This window comes from Tachyglossus aculeatus, chromosome 2, assembly GCF_015852505.1.
Source record: "Tachyglossus aculeatus isolate mTacAcu1 chromosome 2, mTacAcu1.pri, whole genome shotgun sequence".
Lineage (NCBI taxonomy): Eukaryota > Metazoa > Chordata > Mammalia > Monotremata > Tachyglossidae > Tachyglossus > Tachyglossus aculeatus.
The window spans coordinates 50,512,854-50,539,713 of NC_052067.1; the positions used below are offsets into that span (position 1 = coordinate 50,512,854).

The 26,860-nt window shown below is 50.0% G+C and overlaps 1 protein-coding gene across 1 annotated transcript; it reads right to left on the reverse strand.

Annotated features, from left to right (window-relative positions):
• Positions 1-583: 583 nt before the first annotated feature.
• Positions 584-26,049, reverse strand: RP9 (RP9 pre-mRNA splicing factor). Its single transcript, XM_038742352.1, has 6 exons — positions 25,963-26,049; positions 8,624-8,654; positions 7,576-7,705; positions 6,012-6,103; positions 2,699-2,760; positions 584-1,162 (listed from the first exon to the last, which is right to left on the reverse strand). The coding sequence occupies exons 3-6, from the start codon at positions 7,607-7,609 to the stop codon at positions 955-957; spliced, it is 396 nt and encodes a 131-aa protein (XP_038598280.1). The 5' UTR covers positions 7,610-7,705; positions 8,624-8,654; positions 25,963-26,049; the 3' UTR covers positions 584-954.
• Between the last annotated feature and the right edge of the window lie 811 nt (positions 26,050-26,860).

Genomic DNA, 26,860 nt, shown 5'->3' on the forward strand with positions numbered 1-26,860 from the left:
AATGGGGATTAAAACCGTGAGCCCCCCCCGTGGGACAACCTGATCACCTTGTAACCTCCCCAGCGCTTAGAACGGTGCTTTGCACATAGTAAGCGCTTAACAAATACCATCATTATTATTATTATTACTGCAGGCACATACCCCGACCCAGTCAAGGCGATCAGTTAGCTCCCTTGGGAGGAAGTTGACCCTCAAAGCCCGGGACTCTGGACCCACTCTCCCGGGCTCAGGACTGCACAGCGTGCCGGGTGGATGGGAGGGGGCTACAAGTCCACTGGGTTGGGCAATTTTTGGTTAAAGTCATGGGGCAGGCAGACCTTCTGGCCATTTGATTCCACTCCCACTTGAATTCGACCACCCCGACGTGGTCCGGAATGAGAGGACGTCGTCCCCCTTCTTGTCTGTGAGCCTGTTGTTGGGTAGGGACCGTCTCTATGTTGCTGAACTATACTTCTCAAGCGCTTAGTAAGCGCCCAATAAATATGATTGAATGACTGAACGAAGCTCCCCGCGGCTCCGGCCCCCGGCTCTCCGAACACACCCCTGACCCTTGGAAGGATTACTCGCTCTCAGAAGAGTCAGTCATTTTCTGCTTTATTCCGCGAGCCCCGAATCTCAAAAGCGGACCCCGCGAGCGGTGCCTTAGGTCTAGAACAACGCAGGCCCTGCTGCAGGGCCCAGGCCTTCCTTCAAGGGCACCCCAGGACTAGGTCCCTCAGGGCCTGTACCCCTCCGCCCCCGTGGGCACGGTGGTCTCGGGCTGCGGACAGGGAGGACGACGCGGTTGCCGTCGGGCTTGCTGAGTTACAGATCGCGTGACATTTAACAAGGCATCCAGCGGACCCATTTCTTCGTCCACCGCCGCCCTTCTCGTTAGGCCCTCTGGCCAGTGTCTGTGTTTTGGCTCCGACCTGACCTCCCGGAACCGGGACGAGGTGAGCGATGGCGCGCTTTTCAGTCCGAGCTCTCGTTGGATTTAGCGGATTTGTGTTTCCTTTTCTTTCTCTTCTTTTTTTCCTTCTTTTTCTTCCTGTGCTTCTCCTTCTTCTTCTTCTTGTGCCTCTCCTTACCTTCTGAGGAACTGGAGCTTTGGTGGCTGCTACTGCTGCTGCCGTCTTCTTCCGAAGTGGAATCCTCCAGCAACTGCTTCAACTGCTGAATCCTACAACACACGAGCACTGTCCTGGTGGGCAGGGAATGTGTCTACCAACTCTACTGCATTGTGCTCTCCCAAGCGCTTAGCACAGTGCTCTGCACACAGTAAGCGACTCGGTAAACGATGATGGACTGGTTAGCAGAAGGCCCTCAACCAAACCCAGGCCTGGTAACAGCAACATCCAAGCGCCTCTTGATTCATTGGTGCTAGGGTGGCCGTTTTGACCCCAAATTTAACTTTACCCTCTCGGCAGACTAGCCCAAGCCTTGGAGGACGTTTCCCCCAGGAAGTCTGTTCTTGAGGATTATTAAACACACATTCCCGAAAGTCTTCTACGGTCTGTTTCCAATTGCTCGGCGCAACAAGGCCTGCGCACAAGAGCGCCCTATGCTGTGCTCTGCATGCAGGATATGCCAGTCAGTCCTCTGCCCACAGTGGCCTGCCCACAGCAGACGCCCCATCCGAAGTTAGTGATGACGATGAGGGCGGTAGATGGTTCTGTGGCTCCGACATCGCTCACCGGCCGCCCCTTCAGAGCCCTCCTTAACGGCCTGGGATCATCTCTCCACCTTCCCTGAGGTCAGGGGTCACCCATCGGGTCCGGCCCAGGGACCGCACCGGACTCCACACCACGCAGGGCGGGGCGGAGAGGGCGAGGGAATGAGGTAGGGGTACAGCCCTCTCGTTAAAACAGCTCCCCGGCGCCCCGGGGAACAAACCACCAGACCGTCAGCTCACACACGCGACAACTGGCTGGAGGCGAAGCTCGCTCTCCGGGAATCCTGAACGAAAATCCCAAATCCAGCGCGTCCAGGCCGAGCGGCCGCCCGGCCCAGGGCGGGCTGCTCTGACGGGTCCCTCTCCAGCGATACGGCCCCATTCTACCCAAACCCGCGGGGCTCCGGGGCCCCGGCTGGAAAGAGGACTGTGGTGAGCCCGTCTCTAGCCCGTGGATTTGGTAAGCGATGAAGTTGTGGGGTGTCCTTTGCCACCACTGCCCTCACACCCGTAACTCTTTGTCGTCAAACCCGTCCGCTGGCCGGCTACTATCGGGGACCGATACCTCACGACCAGCCAACAGCTATTCACTCGCTTTCGGTTTCCTGTGGCTGCTCTCGGCTGTATCTCTTTTTGCGCTTGTTCCCACTAGTCCCTCTTCCCCCATCTGCCCGAGAGCTCCTCAAGGGCAGGGACCACATCTTGTGTTTTTACCGTGTGCTCCCAAGCACCCAGTAGATGCTCAATAACTACGGACGACGATAAGTGAGTTATCGGACACCGGGGCCGCTCCCGGGCCTGGATGCCAACTGCTGCTACTGTGAAACGGGGACAGGGCAGGTGACTAGCTATAGGCCGGACAATTTCATCCCTTAAAGGTTTATTTAGCCGGCCTGTGAACTGCATCGGGCTTACGGTGAAGGACTTCTCTTTTAAGGAGCCCACACTCAGTGGCTGCCTTCGTCTCAAACTCTTACAGTTTGATAGTTCCTAATGGAGGGCATCCACCTCACCTGAGTTCCGGGGTGGGGGAAACCATCTCACCTCACATCCTTCTCGTGGCGCTTATTCTCCCGGATGATGTCATACATGGGGTCTTCGTGGGCCTTCGGAGAAGGGGAAGATCTGGTTAGTATCTAGGGGGGTAGGGGAGACAGGACTGTGGGGAAAGTACGTGTGGCAGCTTTGAGTTTTCCACGGCTGAAGGATACGTGAGCATGACGAGTTCTCCGGAATGCTCTTTTCTAAGGGTTACATATGTCCTCCTTGTGGGAGGGTCCCCGATCCCAGGGCGGTTCGGAAACCTGGAAATCACCTTTAGTGCCGATCCTCTGAAACATCACGCGACGGTGAAAAGAATAAACCCATCGGTTAAGGCTAAGGCTGTGTCCACCGCAAGTAATAACCTGGGTAGAGCAGATGAGAGGGAGGCGGCACGCCATCAACCCATGGTATTTATTGAGCACTTACTGCCTTGGCTCCCTGGGGAAAGGGAGAGGGTCTACCGACTCCATGACGTATTTTCCCAAGCGCTTAGGTCAGTGCTCTGCACACAGTAAGTGCTCAATAAATACCACTGACGGATTGATTGCGGGCACAACACAGAGAAGCAACGTGACCCAGTGGAAAGAGCCCTGGCTTGGGAGTCGGAAGGACCTGGGTTCTAGTTCCAGCTCTGCCCCTTGTCTGCCGTGTGACCTTGGGCACGTCACTTCACTGGGTCTCAATTTCGTCATCTTTAAAATGGGGATTAAGACTGTGATCCCCACGCGGGACAAGGGGTGACTATCCTATATCTACCCCAGCGCTTAGAACAGTGCCTGGCACATAGTAAGCGCTTAACAAAGTAAGCGCTTAACAGTCTTTTAGACTGTGAGCCCACTGTTGGGTAGGGACTGTCTCCATATATTGCCAATTTGTACTTCCCAAGCGCTTAGTACAGTGCTCTGCACATAGTAAGTGCTCAGTAAATACGATTGATTAACAAATACCACAATTATTATCACTTGGAGAGTCCAGTGCCATAGAGGTGGCTGACATGACAAGGAACTTACAGTCTAGAGGCAGAGACGGTAAATAAATTACAGACGAGGAAATTTCACTGATAGGGGAAATGAATCTTTGCCGCCCTGCTCGTTCGTGTAGTGGCCTCCCAAAACTTGCCACAGAGGACGGGGGAAGGTGGGGCGAAGCATTCGGAAGAGGGGCATGGCGGCTCGGGCTAGGCCATTGGTGGCGGAGGTTTCTAACTGGAAAACCAACCGCCCAGGGTGCCTCGTGGGGTGGGCAGGCTCCGGAGGAATCCCGCAGGGGATTGCAGCTGTTAAGGTTTTCCAATGGCACGAAGCAGCATGGCTCAGTGGAAAGAGCCCGGGCTTTGGAGTCAGAGGTCATGGGTTCAAATTCCGCCTCCGCCACCTGTCAGCTGTGTGACTTTCGGCAAGTCGCTTAACTTCCCTGTGCCTCAGTTCCCTCATCTGTAAAATGGGGATAAAAACTGTGAGCCCCCCTCGGGACAACCTGATCACCTTGTAACCTCCCCAGTGCTTAGAACAGTGCTTTGCACATAGCAAGAGCTTAACAAATACCATTATTATTATTATTGTTCTCTTTCTGTTGTCAGCCTCCAGGAGCTATAGGAGGTCAAAGCGAGGCAGGTGAATTTGAGAGGGAGTGAGCCAGCGAGCGCGGGCCTGGGTTCTAATCTAGTCTGTTGTCGTGGGACTGGGGGCAAGTCACTTAACTGCTCTGGGCCTCGGCTTCCTCCGCGGTAAAATGGAAATTCAAAGCCTTTCCTCCCTCCTACGCGGGTTCGCGACAGGGAGAGATCATGCCCTACTTGCTTAGCTGGTATCCACCCCAGTGCTTAGCAGAGTGCTTAGCACGCAATAAGCGCTTAACACATAGCACGGATGTTATTTTTGTCATTATTTGTTGGGTAGGGACTGTCTCTATATGTTGCCAACTTGTACTTACCAAGCGCTTAGTACAGTGTTCTGCCCACAGTAAGCGCTCAATAAATACGATTGATGATGATGATGAAATACAGAGTAGGAACAGGGTGCTCCAAGCCCTGCGTAGACACAGGCTCTAGACGGAACTGGTTCCGCCTACAAAAAGCTCCTCGAAAATCTAGCGGTTGTTTCTGCCATTTCAAAATGTTTTACGAAAAAGGACCATCAGATTATGAGCCACGCCACGACTTTCCACTCCCGGACTCCTGTGTCCAGGACACTTGAAGAAACCGTGGTATGCTTACCCTCCTGGACACCCAACCTCATCCCTACCTTTCCCGTTTATTTCCCCTTTTGAAACCCACTAGCACCACACATCCCTAGGTCTAGCCAAATTTCTTACTGGACAAATGGATAGATTCAGTTGCGCTGCTTCCTCATTACTATTATTATGGTATTTACTAAGGACGTACCGCGTGCCGGCCACCGTATTGAGCGATGGAGTAGATGCAAGATCATCCGATCAGACCGAGTCCCGATCCCACGGGATGAGCAGGGAGCTTCTCCCCATTTTACAGATGAGGAAATGGGAGAACGGGGAGGTTCAGACCTGCCCCCACGGGCATGCTTAATGGTGAAGCTGAAGTTAGCGGCAGAGAGTCCTGAGAGCTCACCCCTCCCACTGTGAAAAAGGGTTTGTGTTCAATTCATTATCTGACGGACAATGACTCTCCCTCCCTTCAAAGCCTTATTGAAGGCCCATCTCCTCCGAGAGGCCTTCCCTGACTAAGCCCCTTTCCCCTTCTCCCACTCCCTTCTGTGTCACCCTGACTTGCTCCCTCTGCTCTTCCCCCCACCCCAGCCCCACAGCACTGTTGTAAATATCTGCAATTTACTTATTTATATTAACGTCCGTCTCCCCCCCAGCTCTAGACTGTAAGCTCACTGTGGGCACAGAATGTGTCTTTATTGTTGTACTACGCTCTCCCAAGCGCTGAGTACAGTGCTCTGCACTCAATAAATACGACTGAACGAATTCATCGCCTTCCAGGTTCCCTGGTACTGTTACTGTGTGTGTCCTGTCCACACCCTTCACGGTTTTGTAAACTCCAATCCCAAATGGGGGTCTAGGGCGCTCTATCGACCTTCCACCTCACCTTAGTGGAAGAGGAAGGGAGTAAAGGTTTGGGGACAAGCATCGGGTTGAAGTTCGGAAACCCCCGCCGGCCCTTAGATGCATGGCTGCCCGATGGGTCTGACCCATGGAAAGAGTGGTATTTGGGGACACCCCCCAGCCCCGGCATCAGCTGGAGACCCCTAAAACTTTCCCAGCAAAGCTCCTCTCCCACCTTCCACCGCCCTACAGCCCTCCACGGGAAACTGGCATGGGTGATTAGCCTTACCACACGAAACTGTTCTAACTTCTGATTGCCTTTAATGAAGAACGGGCATTCTTTGTCTCCCGTCCTGTGCCCGTACTGTTTACATCGCCAGCCTGAAAGGAAGCACACGGTGAAGGTTTATGAAGCACGATTCAGTCTTAAAAGCGTAGGCCCCGCATCTGTCAGGCGTGGTGGTTTGCCTTCTACATTACGCACGTCGTAAAAAAGCATCATCATCAACACACAGCCCCGATGGAGGAAGAGGCCGGAATCCACTGTACCCAAAAAGCAACCTTCCCCCCTCAACAAATGGGGGCTCGGCAGGCAAGTGGCAGAGATGAAATTAGAACCCAGGACCTCCGACTCCCAAGCCACGATACTTTAGTTTTTATCGCTCTTACCGTAGTATTTACTGAGCGCATGGTGGATTACGGCATTAAGCAGTCCACCGTCACTGGGGTTAGCTCATCCCGGGTTGGCTCATCTTCTGCCAGAGTAACTTAGGGCAGAAATGACAACTGATACTTTCCCAAGCGCTTAGTACAGTGCTCTGCACAAATAAGCGCTCAATAAATACAAGTGAATGAACGAATAAAATACATACAGGGACCATGGGTTATTAATACATCATTATCCTGGGCCCTCCCCACCAACCAAATTAGCCACTCCAGCCTCGGGGCTATCAATCAACAATTTATTTTACGGTATTTGTTAATAATAATAATGGCATTTATTAAGCGCTTACTATGTGCAAAGCATTTTTTAAGCGCTGGGGAGGTTACAAGGTGATCAGGTTGTCCCCCGGTGGGCTCACGGTCTTAATCCCCATTTTACAGATGAGGTAACTGAGGCACAGAGAAGTTAAATGACTTGCCCAAAGTCACACAGCTGACAACTGGACCTCTGACTCCAAAGCCCGTGCTCTTTCCACTGAGCCACGCTGCTCCGTGCCAGGCACTGTACTAAGCACTGGGAGAGATACGAGCTAATCAGGTTGGACGGGTTGTTATACTGTACTCTCCCAAGCGCTCAGTACTGTGCCCTGCACACAGTAAGCGCTCAGTAAATACCACTGACCGACACAGTCCACGTCCAACATGGGGCTCCCAGTCTCAACCCCCATTTTACAGATGAGGTAACCGAAGCACACTTGCCCAAGGTCACACGGCAGACAACTGGCAGAGAAGGGATCAGAACCCATGCCCTCTGACTCCCAGGGTCCAAGCTTTAACCACCAGGCCACACTGCTGTCTCGATTTACTGAACACCTACATGTGCCTCAGCTCTCTCATGGGCGAATGGGGATTAAATCCCTACTGTTCGCTTCCCCTTAGATTGAGAACCCACTGTGGGAATGGGATTGTGTCCGAACGGATCATCCCGCATCTACTCCAGTGCTGAGTACAGTACACAGTAGTCGCTTCAATGCCACTGGGAAATCCACCACTGAAGACAGGCCCAGGCCAAATGTCTGTCCTAAGACAACGAGCCCCACGGGCTATGGATACCCAGGGAGACCCCCCTGCCAAAAGGCCAGCACTGCCCGGACTCCAGCATTAGATTCTGAATGATCTTTTCCACTTACACTGCATAACCTTGACTTCTTTTCCCAAGGGCATCCACAGCCCTTTAGTGGGAGCATGAGCGAGAAATTCTCGGGCGTGTTCGTTGCCTGGGACATCGGGAATACAGTCTTCTGGCTTGGTCTCATCTTCCTACACAAAGAAAACACTTTGTCAACAAAGGCAACAAGCACCACCGGCTTCTCCCTCTTTCTCCCACGCGCTACGGAAAAATACATTCCAGCTATGTGTTCTACCCTGTTCGGGTGGGCTGTTCGGCCAAAGTAAACCTCGTTGCCAACTTCAACACTGCTACAAAGGGAGAGCAACTGTACCTAAAGGGAATGGCAGAAAAGTAGGGAAGCTGGAGGGATTACAGCTAGAATCACGCCACTACTTCTGCAAACGAGGAAATGCTTCAAGGGAACAGTCTGGCTTGCCTAGATGAAGTGCTCTGTCCTTGACGGACTGCACGGTCCAAGCAAGGCTTTTCGGAATCACCAAAAGAGCAACTCCTAAAGGGTGGCGGGCTTTAGAACCGTGAACTTCCCCTCAGGCTCAGTTACATCATAAACCACCCAATTGCTTCCCACTAGCGAAGAAGTGTCAAAAATGGGATGTTTTGGTCTTTAACTGGGAACGTCTGTCGATCCGTGACCCGACATGGTATGTCTTTCACTTATGACCTCACGTTCCTCTTCCCTGAACAGTCGAGGCGGGAGCTCGGGAACAACCCAATGAAGCCAATTCGGTGTTTGATGTCGCAGCATTCGGGAGAGATCGTTCCCCCCCGGTGAGTCAAATATTCCTTCTGGGGGGAGGGATGGGCAAGAAGCAGCTGGGAAACGGGACCAAAACAGAACGAAATCTCCCGCCAAAGCAGGTGAAAGCAGGAAGCTGCTTTGCGCATGCCAACATTGTGAGGGTGGACAGTGGGGAAATACATACTGACAAAAACTACTCAATGGGAGGAGTCAATGTAATCGTTTAGGTGAAATGTTATCAACTACATCGATCCGCCTAAAGAGGAGCGGTTTTCTAAATCCCAATTTAGAAATACAAATCACTCACCTTGATGAGTCCTGGAGGGGGTTTTTCATAACTGAAAAATAAAAAAGGAGAGAAAACCAAAACCGTTGATCAATACGCGGCACGTCCCAGGAGCCCGGTTGATTTTCCACTTCAAATCCGAGCCTAAGGCACAAACAGGCCTTCCAGGGAATAGTTAGCGGTCTCAGTCAAAAGGGATAATTATGTTCCCAATCCAGGAAAGTTGGTTTTTAGTGGAAACTCTGGGTCGACCACGGGTGACCCGTTACCCCTGTTTTCTGACCCTGGCGGGGTAGGGGGAGAAAACAGTGAATCCGGAAGGACGTCCCTGGACCCCTCTCCACAGTCAAAAACATTTGGCAACTCCGTTCTCTAAGCCAGAACCGGAGAAAAGATCCGTTAACGTCTTTGGGTCTCCCAGGAACGTCCTGGGGCGACTTCTATTCCAACTGCTGAAACTGTCTCTGAAATTCCTACTCTGAGATCCAAGTTTAAAATTAACACAAAATGTCACACACTTTATTTTGCAGTGTTGAAACACTGTTGGCTGTGAAATGCTAAGCGTTTGGCCATTTTGTCTCAATTTTTTTTTTTTACTACACAACGGTGACAGCATAACAGCAAAGAAATCCAATAGAAAAAAGTCCTCACGCTTGTCAGTGTCTCTTCAGATAGCACTTAACGGGAAGCTGGAAGAGTCCCCCAAATCATAGACAGTCCTCGCCCTGCCCCTCCAAGGAGCCTCCACCATTTCAGACTGAGGTAACAGAAGCAGGGTAAGCGGTGACGGTGGGCTTGAGGGTTTTTGACAAAAAGGGACAAGCGAGTGGATAAAACTTGCATCCTAAGCGAAACTACTGTACGTAGAAAAGACGCTCTATAACTACACCCTTAGAGTAAACCCTGGGTAGCTCCATCCTGGAATAGTGTGGGTTTGAATCCCAGCTCTGCCACTTGTCTGCTGTGTGACCTCGGGCAAGCCACTTCACTTCTCTGTGCCTCGGTTACCTCATCTGTAAAATGGGGATTGAGACTGGGAGCCCCACACGGGCAAGGGACTGCGTCCAACCCGATTTGCTGGTATCCACCCCGGTGTTTAGCAGAGTACCTGGCACACAGAAGGCGCTTTACAAATACCACAGTTATTATTATTCTGGACACTTCCTCTTAGAAACCCAACGCTGTTGTACTCTCCCAAGCGCTCAGTACAGCGTTCTGCACGCGGTAAGCACTCAATAAATATGACTGATTGATTAAAATCCAGCACAGAGCTAGAGAAGGTACAGGGAAAGCAACCGCGGTCAGGAGGAGAACGGTCAGGACACCATCTAGATCGAGATGTAGAGGTGGCCACTGCCCTGTGACTGTAGTCCCCCGTGGTCGGGGGGATGGCGAGTGAAGCGGGGCCCGGCTCTCTAAGGCTTCCCGGGGGATCAGCGGGAGAGCTGGAAGAGACTGGATCCTTGCCCTGGGCCTGAACGTGAAGCTGGTTGAAGATGTGGCTCCCTGCTCTTCCAAGAGAGATGCTTCAAATATTTATTTACTAAAACCAATGACATGACCACTGTGCAGAAACCTGCAAGGCATTTAGGAAGAATACGTGGCCCATCTGCTGAGAATATCCTCCTTGGCTTGAAATGGAATGCCACATATCATTTAGAGGGACCAAGAGACGACGTTTTGTAAGCTTTTCCTATTAAGCGCCAAGAAAGCTGTAAAAATCTCCCCCACCCAGCCAAAGTCTGCTCCAAATTTCTACAAAATATGTAGCTTATCCTCAAAATGACCAAATCTTTTAAAGACTGTAGTGTGAAACTGGATTCCCTAAAATGTGCTTTTTCCCAACCGACTTTATGAATGAAGAAAAGAGCTCCCTGTTTTAAAAATTAGAGAAATAATGCTCAACTACTGCCTGTGAGTCTTACATTTTCATTGGTTAACCAAGGTAAATTGGGAATTTCATTTTGAATGGCGAGAGGCACCGAACGATGAAAGTTACCTCTCTTGTGGGGGTGAAAGCTCGAACAGCCCAAAGACGCTAAATTTTAGGAAAGGCGCTGGGATAACGAGAGCGACTATTTAGGAAGAAATTGAGCAAATGGTCCTGCTGGAGCTTATTGGTGGATCTGCAAACCACCATCGTACGTCACTGAACCAAAACTAGGCGGCCAAACAGAAGCTCACTGTGGCTTACCGGCAAGATAAAGGAGGTCAGAGGGAAGAGGTCATTCTTTCCCAATCTGAACTCTCCTCCATGAGAACAGGGGAAGTCTTGAAGAGAATTTGCAAGGGGATGCCAGAGCTAAAAATAAAAGATTCTCCGGCTGTACCAGAAGTGGGGAACCATCTAGGGGGATAGGAGGCATTGACAACTGTGAAGATGAAAGCAAATAGCTGAGAAGCTCGATAGTTTTTAGTTTAGTTTTTCCCGGGGAAAATGTTGAGGAGATTCTCACTCTCAAATCGGTCTTTTGGAGCGGACAGGTCAGAGAAAGTGGCTCAAATTCCAACCACGGTGATTAAACTGAATGTAAATTAAGAGCTCTTCCTCCTTTAGGCTGTAAACCTCTTGAAGGCAGGGATCAATTAATCGTATTTACTGAGTGCTTACCCTGTGCAGAGCACTGCACCAAGCACTTCGGGGAGTACAATCCAACAGATCTGGATGACAAGTTCCCTGCCCAGAAGGAGCTTACTGTCAGGAGGAGGAGCTGTGTCTTGTCTACTAGCTCAACTGCCCCCTCCTAAACACATAGTACAGTGCTCTGCAATCAATCAATCAATCAATCGTATTTATTGAGCGCTTACTGTGTGCAGAGCACTGTACTAAGCGCTTGGGAAGTACAAGTTGGCAACATATAGAGACAGTCCCTACCCAACAGTGGGTTCACACAGAGTAAGTGCTCCAAAAATACTTTGGGATTGATGGTTCTGTCAGAATCAGATGGGGAAATTGTCAGAGCTCTTAAGTTCCCCTCCCCCTGTTCACTTGATCGTATTTACTGAGCACTTACTGTGTGCAGAGCACTAAGTGCTTGGGAAGTACAAATCGGCAACATGTAGAGAAAAAAAAAGGAAGAAACCTGACCCTCCGGGCTCCAAGCTTTTCCCTTTGAAACATCCCAAATTAGGAACCTCCCCTTCACCACCAACCGTCCTTCTCTCACACTTCCCCCAAAATACTCAAAATTCAGCCATGTCATCTTTCTCCAGACTGTAAGCTCGTTATGGGTAGGGAACACGTCTAATTCCATTCATTCATTCATTCAGCTGCATTTACTGAGCGCTTACGGTGTGCAGAGCACTGTACTAAGCGCTTGGAAAGTACAATTTGGCAACAAATATAGTCAATTCCTATCCAACAACGGGCTCACAGTCTTCTGTCTCAGTCCCCTCTAATTCACCAGAACTGTACTCCCAAACGTCCAGAGCCGTCAGGGAAAAACGTGACAAGAAACGCAGAAGGAAGCAATAGGTCATGTCTGGAAATCCGTACATCCTATCGTACTCTCCCAGGTGCTTAGTACAGTGTCCCTCACATAGTAAGCGCTCAATAAATACCACTGATTGACTGGCTGATTCTGAAGGAGCCCAAAACTGCAGCAACTAAAGCAGGAGAGAATAGAAAATACTCCCTGATCTGCATTAACTCTTTTGTACTCTCCCAAGCACACAACAGGCACTCAATAAAACCTACCGGTTGACTGATTTGCCTCAAAGTGATAGGGCACTGGAGAAGCAGTGTGGCCAAGTGGAAAGAACACTGGCTTGGGGGTTTGGGGTCCTGGGTTCTAATCCCGGCTTCACCGCTCACCTGTCGGGTGACCGTGGTCAAGACGTTTAATTTCTTTTCGCCTCACTTTCCTCACTGGCAAAATGGGGATTCAATCTCTGCTCTCCTCACCCCGTTTAGACTACGAACCCTGTATTACCTTATTATCGTGTATCTACCCCAGCGCTTACGACAGTGCTTGGCGCATAGTATGTAAAAAAACCATAATAATAATTATTAGCGCTAGTCTCCCAATATCACTTCCCAGTGTCTGACATGATGACTGGATACTCAAAAGGACTTTGAAGCCTCCCACGTTAAAAACCTCCATGTAACATCAATACAAATAACCACTGAACTTAAAACTAACTCGCACATATAAGGGATCCAGAAGTGACCCTGAGGATTATAAAACGGGAAAGTCATTTCTAAACCTGGAAAATTGATACGATTTCTCCAGTTTAGGTAAGTGAGCACCTTCACATACAAAACCTACTAGATGAAAGAAAACATGGTTTTTGTAAGGAGAAATTCCGCCTCTCCAGTCTTATAATTTTTTGAAGGAGTTGATAAACTGATAGTTGGAGGGGAGCCAGGGGACAAAATTTATAGTTTCAAAAGACCTCTGACACGCTTCCTAGGCAAAAGTTTTCTAAATAGTGTGCCGAGTTCAAAAAACTGATTAAGGATAGGAGACAAACCGCCCCATTTCAGGATGGAGAAGGCTAAAAGAGAGGGGTCACGCGGAGATCGGTGGTGGAGCTTGTTTTGTTGGACATTTTCAAAACATATCTGGAAGGAGGAGTGTGTCATGAAATCGACCGGTGTGTAGGTGGCATTCAGGCCTTTCGGGTGCCGATGGGAGGAAACTGCAGGGTCATCTCATCCCGCTGAGTGAGCACAATAAATTGCCTGCTTCGGTGAGAGCATGTGCAAAGCAAGACATCTAGGGAAAAATAATCCCAAACTACAAGAGACTCTGAATTACCGGTCTGTAAGTCAGGAAAGAGCTCGAACTGGTCTAATGCGCTGCAGCCAATAAAAAAACTGAGTATCGAAAAAACCAAAAGGCAGAGTTTTCCGCCCTACGTGGACAGCGAAGAACATCTGCACCTGAAAAGCTGCACGCAGTTCTGGCTGCTGAATAATAATAATGACGGTACTTGTTAAGTGCTTACTATGTGCCAAGCACTGTTCTAAGCGCTGGGGTAAATACAAGATCATCAAAAATTTCAGGGGCATAATGGAGGTGGAGAAGCAGCACGGCCTAGGGGTAAGAGCACGGGCCGGAGGTCAGACGACCTGGGTTATAACCCCACGTCTGCCAACTGGTTGCTGTGTGACCTTAGGCAAGTCATTTAGTTTCTCTGTGCCTCAGTTTCCTCATCTGTAAAATGGGGATTCAATACCTTTTCTCCCTCCTACTTAAAACTGTGAACGTCATGTGGGACAGGGACTAAGTCCAACCTGATTAAAGGGACTAAGTCCAACCTGATTAACTTGCTTCTACCCCAGTGCCTGGACCAGTGCTTGACGCAGAGTGAGAGTTTAACAAATACCAAAATAATAATAATAGCTTGGAGATTTGAAATGCTATCAGAGGGACAGACTGCGAGCCCGTTGTGGGACAGAAAACCTGGCCGTTTTGACCCTAGCATGTAGTACAGTGTTCGTCACAGAGTCAGAGTGTCTGGAGCAGCTCCGACAGGACAGACTGGAACTATCAAGACTTTTCAGTCTGGAAAGTTGCGGGAAAGGGACCGGACCGCGGCCTGCAAAATCACGGCGGGCTTTAGCAGAGCAAACACGAAATTGCTATTCACCAAATCCCACGGCGTCAGAACCAAGGGGCACCTCGCGGGGAGCTCGGCCGGGTTGGTTTAAAACAGCTAACAGTGGGTTGGTTGTTTCGCTCTGCTGTCAGTTGCCCACCACCAACGGCCAGCCCTGGACCACCTCCACCCTTCGCTTCCTTCGCTTCTGTGCTACGGCTACAAATATTTGCCAGCGGCTTTCCTGACAAAATCAGAACCATCGGCAGGAGGAGCGGAAAGCGCCCCCCACACAGACCTTCTCATCTAATAATAATAATAATAATAATAATAATAATAATGGTATTTGTTAAGCGCTTACTAAGTGCTTGGGTAAATACAATCACATGGGGGCTCACGGGCTACGGGGGAGGAAGAACGGATATTTAATCCCCATTTTACAGATGCGGAAACTGAAGCCCGGACAAGGTCACAGAGCAGTATGTGGCAGAGCCGGAATTAGAACCCAGGTCTCCTGACTCCCAAGCCTGTGTTCTTTCCACTAGACCACTCTGCTTTCCAGTGCCTTTTGTTCGTTGTTTCCCCAGCCTGAAACGTCCTCCCAACTTCAAATCCCCCAGATGACTGCTTGCCCCACCTTCAGAGCCCTTCTAAAAGCCCAGCTCCTCTAAGAAGTCTTCAATCGAATCAATGAAATGTATTGAGCTTTGTGTGCTGAGCACTCTACTAAGCGCTTGGAAGGGTAGAATACAGTAGAGTTGGCAGATAAAATCCCCGCTCTCAAGGAATTTACAATCTAGTGGGTGAGGCAGGCAGCTATTAAAATAAATTATCGATGAGGGGAAGCAACCACGTATAAGGATATAATAATAATAATTTTGGTATTTGTTAAGCGCTATATGCAAAGCGCTGTTCTAAGCGCTGGGGAGGATACAAGGTGATCAGGTTGTCCCATGTGGGGCTCACAATCTTAACCCCCATTTTATAGATGAGGAAACCGAAGCACAGAGAAGTTAAGTGACTTGCCCAGGGTCACACAGCTGACAAGCGGCGGAGGTGGGATTAGAACCCATGACCTCTGACTCCCAAGCCCGGGCTCTTTCCCCTGAGCCACGCTGCTTCTCTACTCTGTTCTCTATATTCTCTATAGAGCTTTCTATGGGCAGGGACTGTGTCTAATTTTGTTAATATTGTACTCTCCCAAGCACTTAGTACAGTATGCTGCACACAGTGCTCAATAAACACCACTGAATGACTGATAGGTACTTAAGCGTCGCGGGGCTGGAAGTGATGTAACAAAGTACTTAAGGGGTACAGAGCCACATATATAAAAAATTTAGTACAGCTTTGAAGACTGGGAGAGCGGTGGTCTAAGGGATAGGAATGGCGCGGGAAGCGATGAGCACGGGTAAGCGCTTAGTACAGTAAGGGTTCAATAAATACTATTGAATGAAATTGAAGTACGGCGAGTAGGTCTGCATTATAGAGGCGAAGTGTGTGAGCCGCATGGTAGAAGATGAGTAAGAGGGGCAGGAGGCGGTGAGCTGACTGAGTGCCTTAAAACCAGTGTCTACTTGATGGATAAGCAGCCATTGGAGGGTTTTGAGGAGTTGGAAGACATGGCGGAACGTTTTTTTTTATTTACAAGATGATCTGGGCAGAAGAGTGAAATATGGACTGGACTCGGGGGGAGACAGGAGGCAGGGAGGTCAGCCAGAAGGCTGATACAGTAATCAAGGCAGAATAAGCCTTGGATAAGTGCTAGGATTAGCGTGGTAGCAGTTCGGATGGATAGGAAGGGTCGGATTCCAACATCCCAAGTTTTGTCAACTCACCAACCACCTTTATAGCTAATACACAAAACACATCCTCACTACTTACGTATCTATGTATAACCAATGTATATGTATAAGGTATATTCCATTATTCATCCTGCTAGTTCATTTTGTTTCGTTGTCTGTCTCACCCTTCGAGACTGTGAGCCCGTTGTTGGGTAGGGATTGTCTCTACCTGTTGCCGAATTGTACTTTTCAAGCACTTAGTACAGTGCTCTGCACACACTAAGTGCTCAGTAAATGCGACTGAATGAGTGAATGAATCCTGCCTTACTTGTGTCGCCTATTGTGGCCTCTATTTATAAAACATTTTGGAATGCTCCTCCCCTTCCTTAGATTGCAAGCCCCTTGAGGACAGAAACCATGTGTTGAGAAGCAGCGTGGCTCAGTGGAAAGGGCCCGGGCTTGGGAGTTAGAGGATGTGGGTTCTAATCCCAGCTCCTCCACTTGTGACCTTAACTTCTCTGTGCCTCAGTTACCTCATCTGGAAAATGGGGATTAAGACTGTGAGTCCCACGTGGGACAACCTGATTAGCTTGTATCTATCCCAATGTTTAAAACAGTGCTTGGCCCACAGTAAGCGCTTAACGAATACCATAATTATTATGTTTTTTGCTTCTGATGTTCTCTTCCAAGATCTTAGTACAGTACTTTGAGCACAGTAGATGCTCAATCAGTAAATCAGTCAGTGATATTTATCAAGCGCTTATGCAGACCTCTGAGCTAAGTGCTGGGGAGAGTACGATAGAAAAGAGCGTGCAGACATGATCCCTGCCCATCCGGAGCTTACAGTCCAGAGGGAGAGACAGACATTAAAGTAAATAAATTATGGCTACATACATAAATGCTGTGGGGCTGAAGGTCAGGTGAACATGAAGTGCTCAAAGGGTAGAGATCCAAGCGCATAGGCAACTCGGAAGAAAGTGGGAGTGGAAGAAACGAGGGCTTAGCGGGGAGGGGAGGGCTTCTTGGAAGACATATGATTTTAATAAGGCTTTGAAGGCAGGGAGAATGGTGGTCTGTCGTATATGAAGGAGAAGGGAGTTCTAGAAAAGAAGGAGGACGTGGGCAGGGGGTGAGCAGCCAGATAGACGAGATCGAGGTACGGGAAGTTGGAGCTCAAAGAGCAACTGATTTACAGTAGGAAATCAGTAGGGAGAGGTAGAAGGGGAACAGTCAACATTGAGTAAGGCCTCTCTGTTTGATGAAGAGGTAGATGGGCAACCCCGGGAGGTTCCCGAGGAGTGGGAAGACGTGAACTGAATGGTAAATACCACTGACTGACTGAAGAACTGATACCCGGGGATGAAGACTTTAAGCTTTCTGTGGACAGAGATCACATCTACCAATCTGTTGGACTGGAGTTTCCCAAGCGCTTACTACAGCGCTCTGCACACACAGTCAGTAAATACCACTGACTGATTGGTTGGCATAGAATAACGGCTTCCGGGTGGGAAGACGACTACAAATTTGGCAGGCGCTTTTTAAAAGGAAAACCACGGAACCAACTGGGACGGGGAAGGTGACTTCGCTTACAAAGGAGTCCTTTGTGTAGCAGTCTGGAGAATTTATCCAATTACCTAGGTTTTACTGGGCAATGTCTTTCACGTGTCCATTCTGGCCTCCACGTTTGTCCACACCCAATTTCATTCATTCATTTCACGTGAACCGCCCAGCAGCGTTGAGCGGCAAAGAACACCGATACTCAACGCTCATTAATCAACAGCGCTCACGGGATGGTCCGTCTCTTGGCCTGCTGTCTGAACTTGAATTCTCGAACGTGAAAATGCTCGAGAAGCTCACTGTACCTTCATCGGCAGCCCAGGTCACCGAGCAGCGGAGAAGCCTAGAGCTTTACAAAAGTCTGATCTTTGTCGTCACGTGCGACACGATGAGGGCTCGGAGGTTGGAGTCAGGATACAGCTCTGATCCAATCAATCAGAGCGCTTACTGTGTGCGCAGCATTGTACTAAGCACTTAGGAGAGTACAATAAAACCGTTGATAGATGTGTTCCTCGCCCCCAAGGAATCTACGGTGTAGAAGGGGAGAGAGACAATAACCTCAATGAATTAAATACGGATATGAACAGAAGTTCTGTGCGTAGAGGGTGGGGTAACTATCAAGTGATTCAAGGGGTCAGATACAAGTACATATGTGAAGCAAGAAGAGGGAGCGGCGGGGGGGAGGAAGACCTCTTGGGGGAGGTGGAATTTTAATATGGATTTTAATGATCCACTGGGAAATACTTCCAATTCAAGGAGCTCCTGAGCATCAACAAAGATGATCATAATAATTATTATGATGATAGCTGTTAAGTGCTTATTATGCGTCAGGCACCGTACTAAGCGCTGAGGTGGATACGAGCAAATCGGGTTGGACACGGTCCCCGTCCCACCTGGGGCTCATCGTCTCCATCCCCATTTTACAGATGGGGTTCTAATCGTGGTGCTCTGCAATATTTGCCAGCTCTGTCACCTTGAGCATGTCATTTAACTTTTATGTGTTTTTGTCTCCTCATCTGTAAAAAGGGGATTCAGTACTGTTCTCCCTCCTACTCAGACTGTGAGCCCCATGCGGGACAGGAACTTTGTCAGATGTGCCCTTCACGTACTTAACCCAGAGCTCGGTAGAATGGCTGGAACATAGTTCTTAATTCATTCCTTCATTCATTCAATCGTATTCACTGAGCGCTTACTACATGCAGAGCACTGTACTAAGCGCTTGGGAAGTACAAGTCGGCAACATACAGAGACGGTCCCTACCCAACAACGGGCTCAGAGTCTAGAAGGGGGAGACAGATAACAAAACAAAACTTGTAGATGGATGTCAAAACCGTCAGAATAGAATTACAGCTATATGCACAAATGAGTAGTAAATATGTACAAGTAAAATAGAGTAATAAATCTGTACAAATATATATACAAGTGCTGTGGGGAGGGGAAGGGGGTAATGAATACCACAATTATTATTTCGATTATTAGGTCACCGCTTCGTGTCCCACACGTCTCCAGCCACGTGGAAGTGGTAAACTGGGTCTGACTGGGAGAAGACTTTTAGACTGTGAGCCCACTGTTGGGTAGGGACTGTCTCTATATGCTGCCAACTTGTACTTCCCAAGCGCTTAGTACAGTACTCTGCACACAGTAAGCGCTCAATAAATACGACTGATGACGATGATGATGAAAAGGCTGAGATCTGGCTCTGTGGGATGGGATCGGGACAATCACAATCACCTTGGGCAAGGCACCGCGGCGGCCAGAACAAAACCTGGCTAATGTCTGGCACCATGAGAGGCGGCTAGAGCAGCCCATGACCAGATTAAGAGGCTGCAGGGTAAAAGTTTGAGGGCAGCCAAGGATAAAGCTTCTGAGGTCCTGTCTCCATCATCATCATCATCATCATCATCAATCGTATTTATTGAGCACTTACTGTGTGCAGAGCACTGTACTAAGCGCTTGGGAAGTACAAATTGGCAACATATAGAGACAGTCCCTGCCCAACAGTGGGCTCACATCCCAGTGAGGACTGGCCCAAGGGAAGAAATGACTGCAGGGCGTTCAACGCTGATGTTGCATTCCCTCTGCCGTGCCCCCTAAGCGCTTTGCTGCTGACCGCACAGTATTTGTGGACAGATCTGTCCCTCTAGACTGTAGCTTGTTATGACATGTTTACCAATTCTATTGTACTCTCTCCAGCGCTTACTACAGTGCTCTGCAAATAGCAAGCCCTCAATAAATACTACTGATTGATCGATTTTTATAACCATAATGATAACTGTGGTAAGTGGACAGGGACTGTGTCTGTTTATTGTTATTTTGTACTCTCCCCAGCGCTTACTACAGTGCTCTGCACATAGCAAGCCCTCAATAAATACTACTGATTGATTGATTTTTATAACCATAATAATAACTGTGGTAAGTGGACAGGGACTGTGTCTGTTTATTGTTATTTTGTACTCTCCCAAGCGCTTACTACAGTGCTCTGCAAATAGCAAGCCCTCAATAAATACTACTGATTGATCAATTTTTATAACCATAATAATAACTGTGGTAAGTGGACAGGGACTGTGTCTGTTTATTATTTTGTACTCTCCCAAGCGCTTAATACAGTGCTCTGCACATAGCAAGCCCTCAATAAATACTACTGATTGATCGATTTTTATAACCATAATGATAACTGTGGTAAGTGGACAGGGACTGTGTCTGTTTATTATTTTGTACTCTCCCAAGCACTTAATACAGTACTCTGCACATAGCAAGCCCTCAATAAATACTACTGATTGATCGATTTTTATAACCATAATGATAACTGTGGTATGTGGACAGGGACTGTGTCTGTTTATTGTTATTTTGTACTCTCCCAAGCGCTTAATACAGTGCTCTGCACATAGCAAGCCCTCAAAAAATACTACAGATTGATCCATCTTTATAACCATAATGATAACTGTGGTATATGGACAGAGACCATGTCTGTTTACTATTTTGTACTCTCCCAAGCGCTTAATACAGTGCTCTGCAAATAGCAAGCCCTCAATAAATACTACTGACTGATTGATTTTTATAACCATAATAATAACTGTGGTAAGTGGACAGGGACTGTGTCTGTTTATTGTTTTGTACTCTCCCAAGCACTTAATACAGTACTCTGCACATAGCAAGCCCTCAATAATACTACTGATTGATTGATTTTTATAACCATAATAATAACTGTGGTAAGTGGACAGGGACTGTGTCTGTTTATTATTTTGTACTCTCCCAAGCGCTTAATACAGTGCTCTGCACATAGCAAGCCCTCAATAAATACTGCTGATTGATCGATCTTTATAACCATAATAACTGTGGTATGTGGACAGAGACCGTGTCTGTTTATTATTTTGTACTCTCCCAAGCGCTTAATACAGTGCTCTGCAAATAGCAAGCCCTCAAAAAATACTACTGATTGATCGATCTTTATAACCATAATGATAACCGTGGTATGTGGACAGAGACCATGTCTGTTTATTATTTTGTACTCTCCCAAGCGCTTAATACAGTGCTCTGCACATAGCAAGCCCTCAATAAATACTACTGATTGATCGATCTTTACAACCATAATGATAACTGTGGTATGTGAACAGGGACCGTGTCTGTTTATTGTTATTTTGTACTCTCCCAAGCGCTTAATACAGTGCTCTGCACACGGTAAGTACTCCATAAATACTACTGAATTGAACTGACTTAAGCACTATGTGCCACCCACTCTACTAAGTGATGGGATAAATACAAGATGATGAGGTCCCACAAGGGGCTCCTGGTTTAAGTAGGAGGGGGAACAACTTCCCAAGCGGTTAGTACAGTGCTCTGCACACAGTAAGCGCTCAATAAATATGAGTATTTAATATAATATATTATAATATAATATATAAATATTTTTATCAATAAAAATGTGTGCACAGCACTGTACTAAGCAACTGGGAGAGTACAATACAGCAAAAAACTGACACATTCCCTGCCCACAATGAGCATACAGTCTAGAGGGGGGGAGACAGACATTAATATCAATAAATAATAAATAATAACAGTCGTTGTCTGTCAGATTTGAGGAGGCAGAAGCAGGGGCAGAACCTGAGCAAGGGGTGAGCGGTGCGATAGGCGAGATCGAGGCATAGTGAGAAGGTTGGCATTAGAGGAGCAAACCGTGCGGGCTGGGTTGCAGTTGGAAAGTAGCACGGCGAGGTAGAAGGGGGAAGGTGATGGAGTGCTTTAAAGCCAATGGTGAGGAGTTTCTGTTTGATGCGGAGGTGGATGGGATACCACTGGAACTTCTTGGGGAGTAGGGAAATAGGGCCCGAACATTTCGGCAGAAAAATGACCCGGGCAAGAGAGCGAAATATGTGCTGGAGAGGGGAGAGTCAAGAAGCTGGGGGGTCAGCAAGGAGGCTGATACAAAACCAAGGCGGGAGAGGATACGTAATAATGATGGTGTTTGTTGAGTACTTACTGTGTGCCAGATGCTGTACTAAGAGCTGGGGTGGATACATTAACACGGTAGCAGGTTGGACGGAGAGGAAAGGGAGGATTTTAGCAATGTTCCGAAGGTGGAACCGACAGGATTTAGTGATGGATTGAATAACTGGCACTTCCCAAGCGCTTAGTCCAGTGCTCTGCACACAGTAAGCGCTCAATAAATACGACTGAATGAATGAATGAATGAGAGGCAGGACTCAAGGATAACATCCAGGTTACAGGCTTGTGAGACAGTTCCCCCTCCTCCCCAACCCTTAGACTGTAAGCTTGTTGTGGGCAGGAAATGTGTCTGTTTATTGTTGTATTGTACCCTCCCAAGCACTTTATACAGTGCTCTGCATTCATTCAATCATACTTATTAAGCACTTACTGTGTGCAGAGCATTCATTCAATCGTATTTATTGAGCCCTTACTGTGTGCAGAGCACTGTACTAAGTGCTTGGGAAAGTACAGTACAGCAATAAGAAGAGACAATCCCTGCCCACAATGAGCTAACAGTCTAGAAGGGGGAGGAAGACATCAATACAAGATAAACAGACATCAATATAAATAAATAAAATTACAGAACTATACATAAGTGCTGTGGGGCGGGGAGAGGGGGGAAGAGCAAAGGCAGCAAGTCAGGGTGACGCAGAAGGGAGTGGGAGTTGAGGAAAAGCGGGTTTGAGTCTGGGAAGGCCTCTTGGAGGAGATGTGCCTTCAAGAATGGGGGGAGAGTAACTGCCTGGTGGTTTTGAGGAGGGAGGGCATTTCAGGCCAGAGGCAGGACGTGGGCCGGGGGTCAACGGCGGGACGGGGAGATCGAGGCACAGTGAGAAGGTTAGCACCAGAGGAGCAAAGTGTGTGGGCCGGGTGATAGAAGGAGAGAAGCAAGGTGAGGTAGGAGGGGGCGAGGTGATGGAATGCTTTAAAACCAAAGATAAGAAGTCTGAAGCGCTTAATACAGTGCTCTGCACACAGTAAGCGCTCAATAAATACAATTGATTGATTGGATAGGCAACCACTGGAGATTTTTAAGGAGGGGGTTGACATGTCCTGAACGTTTCTGTAGAAAGATGATCTGGACAGCGGAGTGAAGTAGGGACTGGAGTGGGGAGAGGCAGGACTTGGAGGTCGGAAAGGAGGCTGATCAAGGTGGGATAGGATGAGTGACTGTATTAACATGGTAGCGGTCTGGATGGAGAGGAGAGGGTGGATTTCCCAGTAAGCCCTCAATAAATATGAACGAATGAATGAATGAAAGGAAGGATGGGGGTGCCGTCTACGGTGATGGGAAAGTCAGGGGGCGGACAGGGTTTGGGAGGGAAGATGAGGAGTTCTGTTTTGGACATGTTAAGCCTGAGGTGACAGAAGGCCATCCAAGAAGAGATCCAATAGGACACCCATTTTGCAGATGAGAGAAATGAGGCCCAGAGAAGTTAAGCGACTTGCTCAATGGGTGACACAGCAGACAAGTGGCAGAGTCAGGATGAGAACCCGGGTCCTCCGACTCCCAAGCCCGTGTACTGAGGCACAGACAAGTAAAGTGACTTACCCAAGGTCACACAGGAGACACATTCCCTGTCCACAACTAGCTTACCGTCCTAGAGAATAATAGTACTTGTTAAGCGCTGTTTCCCCCCACTGCTCTCCTTACTTGTAATTTATTTTAAAGTCTCCCTCCCCTGATATTGTAAACCCCTTGAGAGCGGGGCTCACGGCTCACCAACTCTACTGTAACTCTTCCAAGAGCTTAGGGCAGTGCTTTTGGGTTCTCAATACTAGTGACTGATTAATGGGGCGTTTTCGCCCACCTTCACTTAGGAATGTGTTAAGCGCTTCGTAATGCGTCAAGCACTGTGCTAAATTTGAGGGCAGATGGAAGCTCCTTAGATGGGACACAGGCCCTGCTCCACACGGGGCTCGCCAACCCGATGCGGTCCTGGTCCTCAGGCCCAAAGCCCTGACCCCTCTCCCCCTGCCAGCCTGCTTGCCAGAGCTCTCCTGGACCAACGGGGACCCACCACCCGCCACCTCCTCCCGGGGGTGGGCCTGGGAGACAGGGACATGGAGAGACAGAGAGAGGGAGGAGGAAAAGAGAGAGAAAAACAGAGAGGTGGGGGAGAGAGAGAGAGAGGGAGGGGGAGGGAAGAGAGACAGAGAGAGAGAGAGAGAGAAGGAGGGGATGGGGGAGAGACAGAGATGGGGAGACAAAGAGAGAAGGAAGAGAGAGAAACAGAGAGATGGGGAGGCAGAGAGAAGGGGAGAGAGACAGAGGGAGGGGGAGACAGAGAGATGGAGAGAGAGGGAGGGAAGAGAGAGAAGGAGACGGGGGAGACAGATGGCAGGGAGAGACAGAAACAGAGAGATGGGGAGGCAGAGAGAAGGGGGAGAGAGACAGGGGAAGGAGACAGAGAGATGGAGAGAGAGGGAGGGAAACAGAGATAGGGGAGACAGATGGGGGGAGAGAGAGATGGAAGGGAGAGACAGGTTGGGGGAACAGAAAGGGAGAGAGAGAGAAAGACGGGGGAGAGAGGCAGAGAGAGGGGAGAGACAGGGAAAGAGAGATTTGGGGGAGACGGAGGGATGAGGGAGACACATGCGGGGGGGAGACAGGGAGGGGGAGAGAGAGACAGAGAGGGGGGTGAGAGCTCCGCTCCCAGCTCCGCCACTTGTCAGCTGTGTGACTTTGGGCAAGTCACTTAATTTCTCTGGGCCTCAGTTCCCTCATCTGTAAAATGGGGATGAAGGCTGTGAGCCCCACATGGGCTCCCCAGCGCTTAGAACAGTGCTTTGCACATAGTAAGCGCTTAACAAATACCATCATTCTTATTATTATTGAGAGATAAGGAGTGGGAGGGGGGAGACAGGGATGGAGGGCGACAGAGAAAGGGAGGTGGAGAGAGACAGAGGGAGGGAGGGGAAACAGAAAGAGGGAGGGGAGACAGAAAGAGGGAGGAGGAGAGGCAGAGGGGGACGGGGACAGAGGAAGGTGGAGAGAGACAGAGAGGGAGGTGAGACAGAAAGAGGGAGGGAGGAGAGGCAGAGAGAGGGAGGGAGGAGAGGCAGAGAGGGAGGGGGACAGAGAGGGAGGGGGAGAGAGACAGAGAGGGAGGAGAGGCAGAGAGGGAGGAGAGGCAGAGAGGGAGGGGGACAGAGAGGGAGGTGGAGAGAGACAGAGAGGGAGGGGAGGCAGAGAGGGAGGGGGACAGAGAGGGAGGTGGAGAGAGACAGAGAGGGAGGGGAGACAGAAAGAGGGAGGGAGGAGAGGCAGAGAGAGGGAGGGAGGAGAGACAGAAAGAGGGAGGGAGGAGAGGCAGAAAGAGGGAGGGAGGAGAGGCAGAAAGAGGGAGGGAGGAGAGGCAGAGAGGGAGGGGGACAGAGAGGGAGGGGGAGAGAGACAGAGGGAGAGGGGAGACAGAAAGAGAGAGGGAAGAGAGGCAGAGAAGGAGGGGGGCAGAGAGGGAGGTGGAGAGCGACAGAGAGAGGAAGGGAGGTGGAGAGAGACAGAGAGAGGGAGGGAGGAGGGGTAGAGAGGGAGGTGGAGAGAGACAGAGAGAGGGGAGACAGAAAGGGGAGACAGAAAGAGGGGGGACAGAAAGAGGGGAGACAGAAAGAGGGAGGGAAGAGAGGCAGAGAGGGATGGGGACAGAGAGGGAGGTGGAGAGAGACAGAGGGAGGGAGGGAGGTGGAGAGAGACAGAAAGGGAGGGAGGAGAGACAGAGAGAGGGAGGGAGGTGGAGAGAGACAGAGAGAGGGAGGGAGGAGAGACAGAGAGAGGGAGGGGGACAGAGAGGGAGGTGGAGAGAGACAGAGAGAGAGAGGGAAGTGGAGAGAGACCGAGAGAGAGAGAGGGAGGGAGGGAGGAGACACAGAGAGGGACGGGGACAGAGCGGGAGGTGGAGAGAGACAGACAGAGGGAGGACGGAGGGAGGGAGAGAGACAGCGTGAGGTTTGGGTGCGGAGGGGGATGGGGGGGGCGGTGGCGGGTCTCACAAGGACTCCAGGTGCCGGAGCTGCTGCTGCAGCTGCTGCTGCTGCGCCGCCCGGCGCCGCCTCTTCTGCTCTCCGCGCCAACGCCGCCGCCGCCGCTCCTCCTCTTCCTCCTCCTCCTCCTCCTCCTCCTGCTCCTCCTCCTCCTCCTCCTGCTGCTGCAACTGCTGCGGCTGCAGGCCGGGCTCCCGGCGCCTCCGATCCCGATCCCGATCCCGGCTCCGGCTCCTCCGCTCCGTCCCCGCCTGGCGGCCGCGGCGGGACATGGGCCGGACCGGATCGCGGCCCGGCCCGGACCGGACGGACGGACGGACGGAGGGAGGGAGGGCGGTCCGGTCCGGGGGGTCCGGGGCTCCGGGGGCTCCTCGCTCCGTGGCCCGGAGTCCAGGGGGCGGGGCTCTGTGCTGAGCGCCCCAGCTCTGGCGTCAGAGGTCACGGGTTCGAATCCCGCCCCCGCCCACTGCCAGCCGGCTCCCTCGGGGCCACCCGCTTCACTCCTCTGCGCCGCTGGAGAACGGGGAGGGTTCATTCAGGCGTATTTATTGAGCGCCTTCCGTGCGCAGAAGCGATTGGGAGGTCGCGGGTTCGAATCCCGCCTCCACCAATTATCACCCGGGTGACTCGGGGTCAGCCACTTCACTCCTCTGCGCCTATGGGAAACGAGGAGGATTCATTCAGTCGTATTTATCGAGCGCTTTCTGCGTGCAGAGCACCGTACTAAGCGCCTGGGAGGTCGCGGGTTCGAATCCCGCCTCCGCCAATTGTCACCCGGGTGACTTGGGGCGACCTTGGAGTCACAGGTCATGGGTTCAAATCCCGCCTCCGCCAATTGGCAGCCGGGTGACTCGGGGCGAGCCACTTCACTCCTCTGCGCCGCTGGAAAACGGGGAGGATTCATTCA

Bases quoted from the DNA above. Each gene is read 5' to 3' on its own strand.
- RP9 (XM_038742352.1), bottom strand. From the start codon at position 7,609: ATGCCCTTGGGAAAAGAAGTCAAGGTTATGCAGT. The intron at 6,104-7,575 runs GTAAGTGGAAAA...GCTTCCTTTCAG, and splicing joins AGAAGTCAAGGTTATGCAGT to GCTGGCGATGTAAACAGTAC. The intron at 2,761-6,011 runs GTAAGGCTAATC...CCTTCTCCGAAG, and splicing joins AGTTAGAACAGTTTCGTGTG to GCCCACGAAGACCCCATGTA.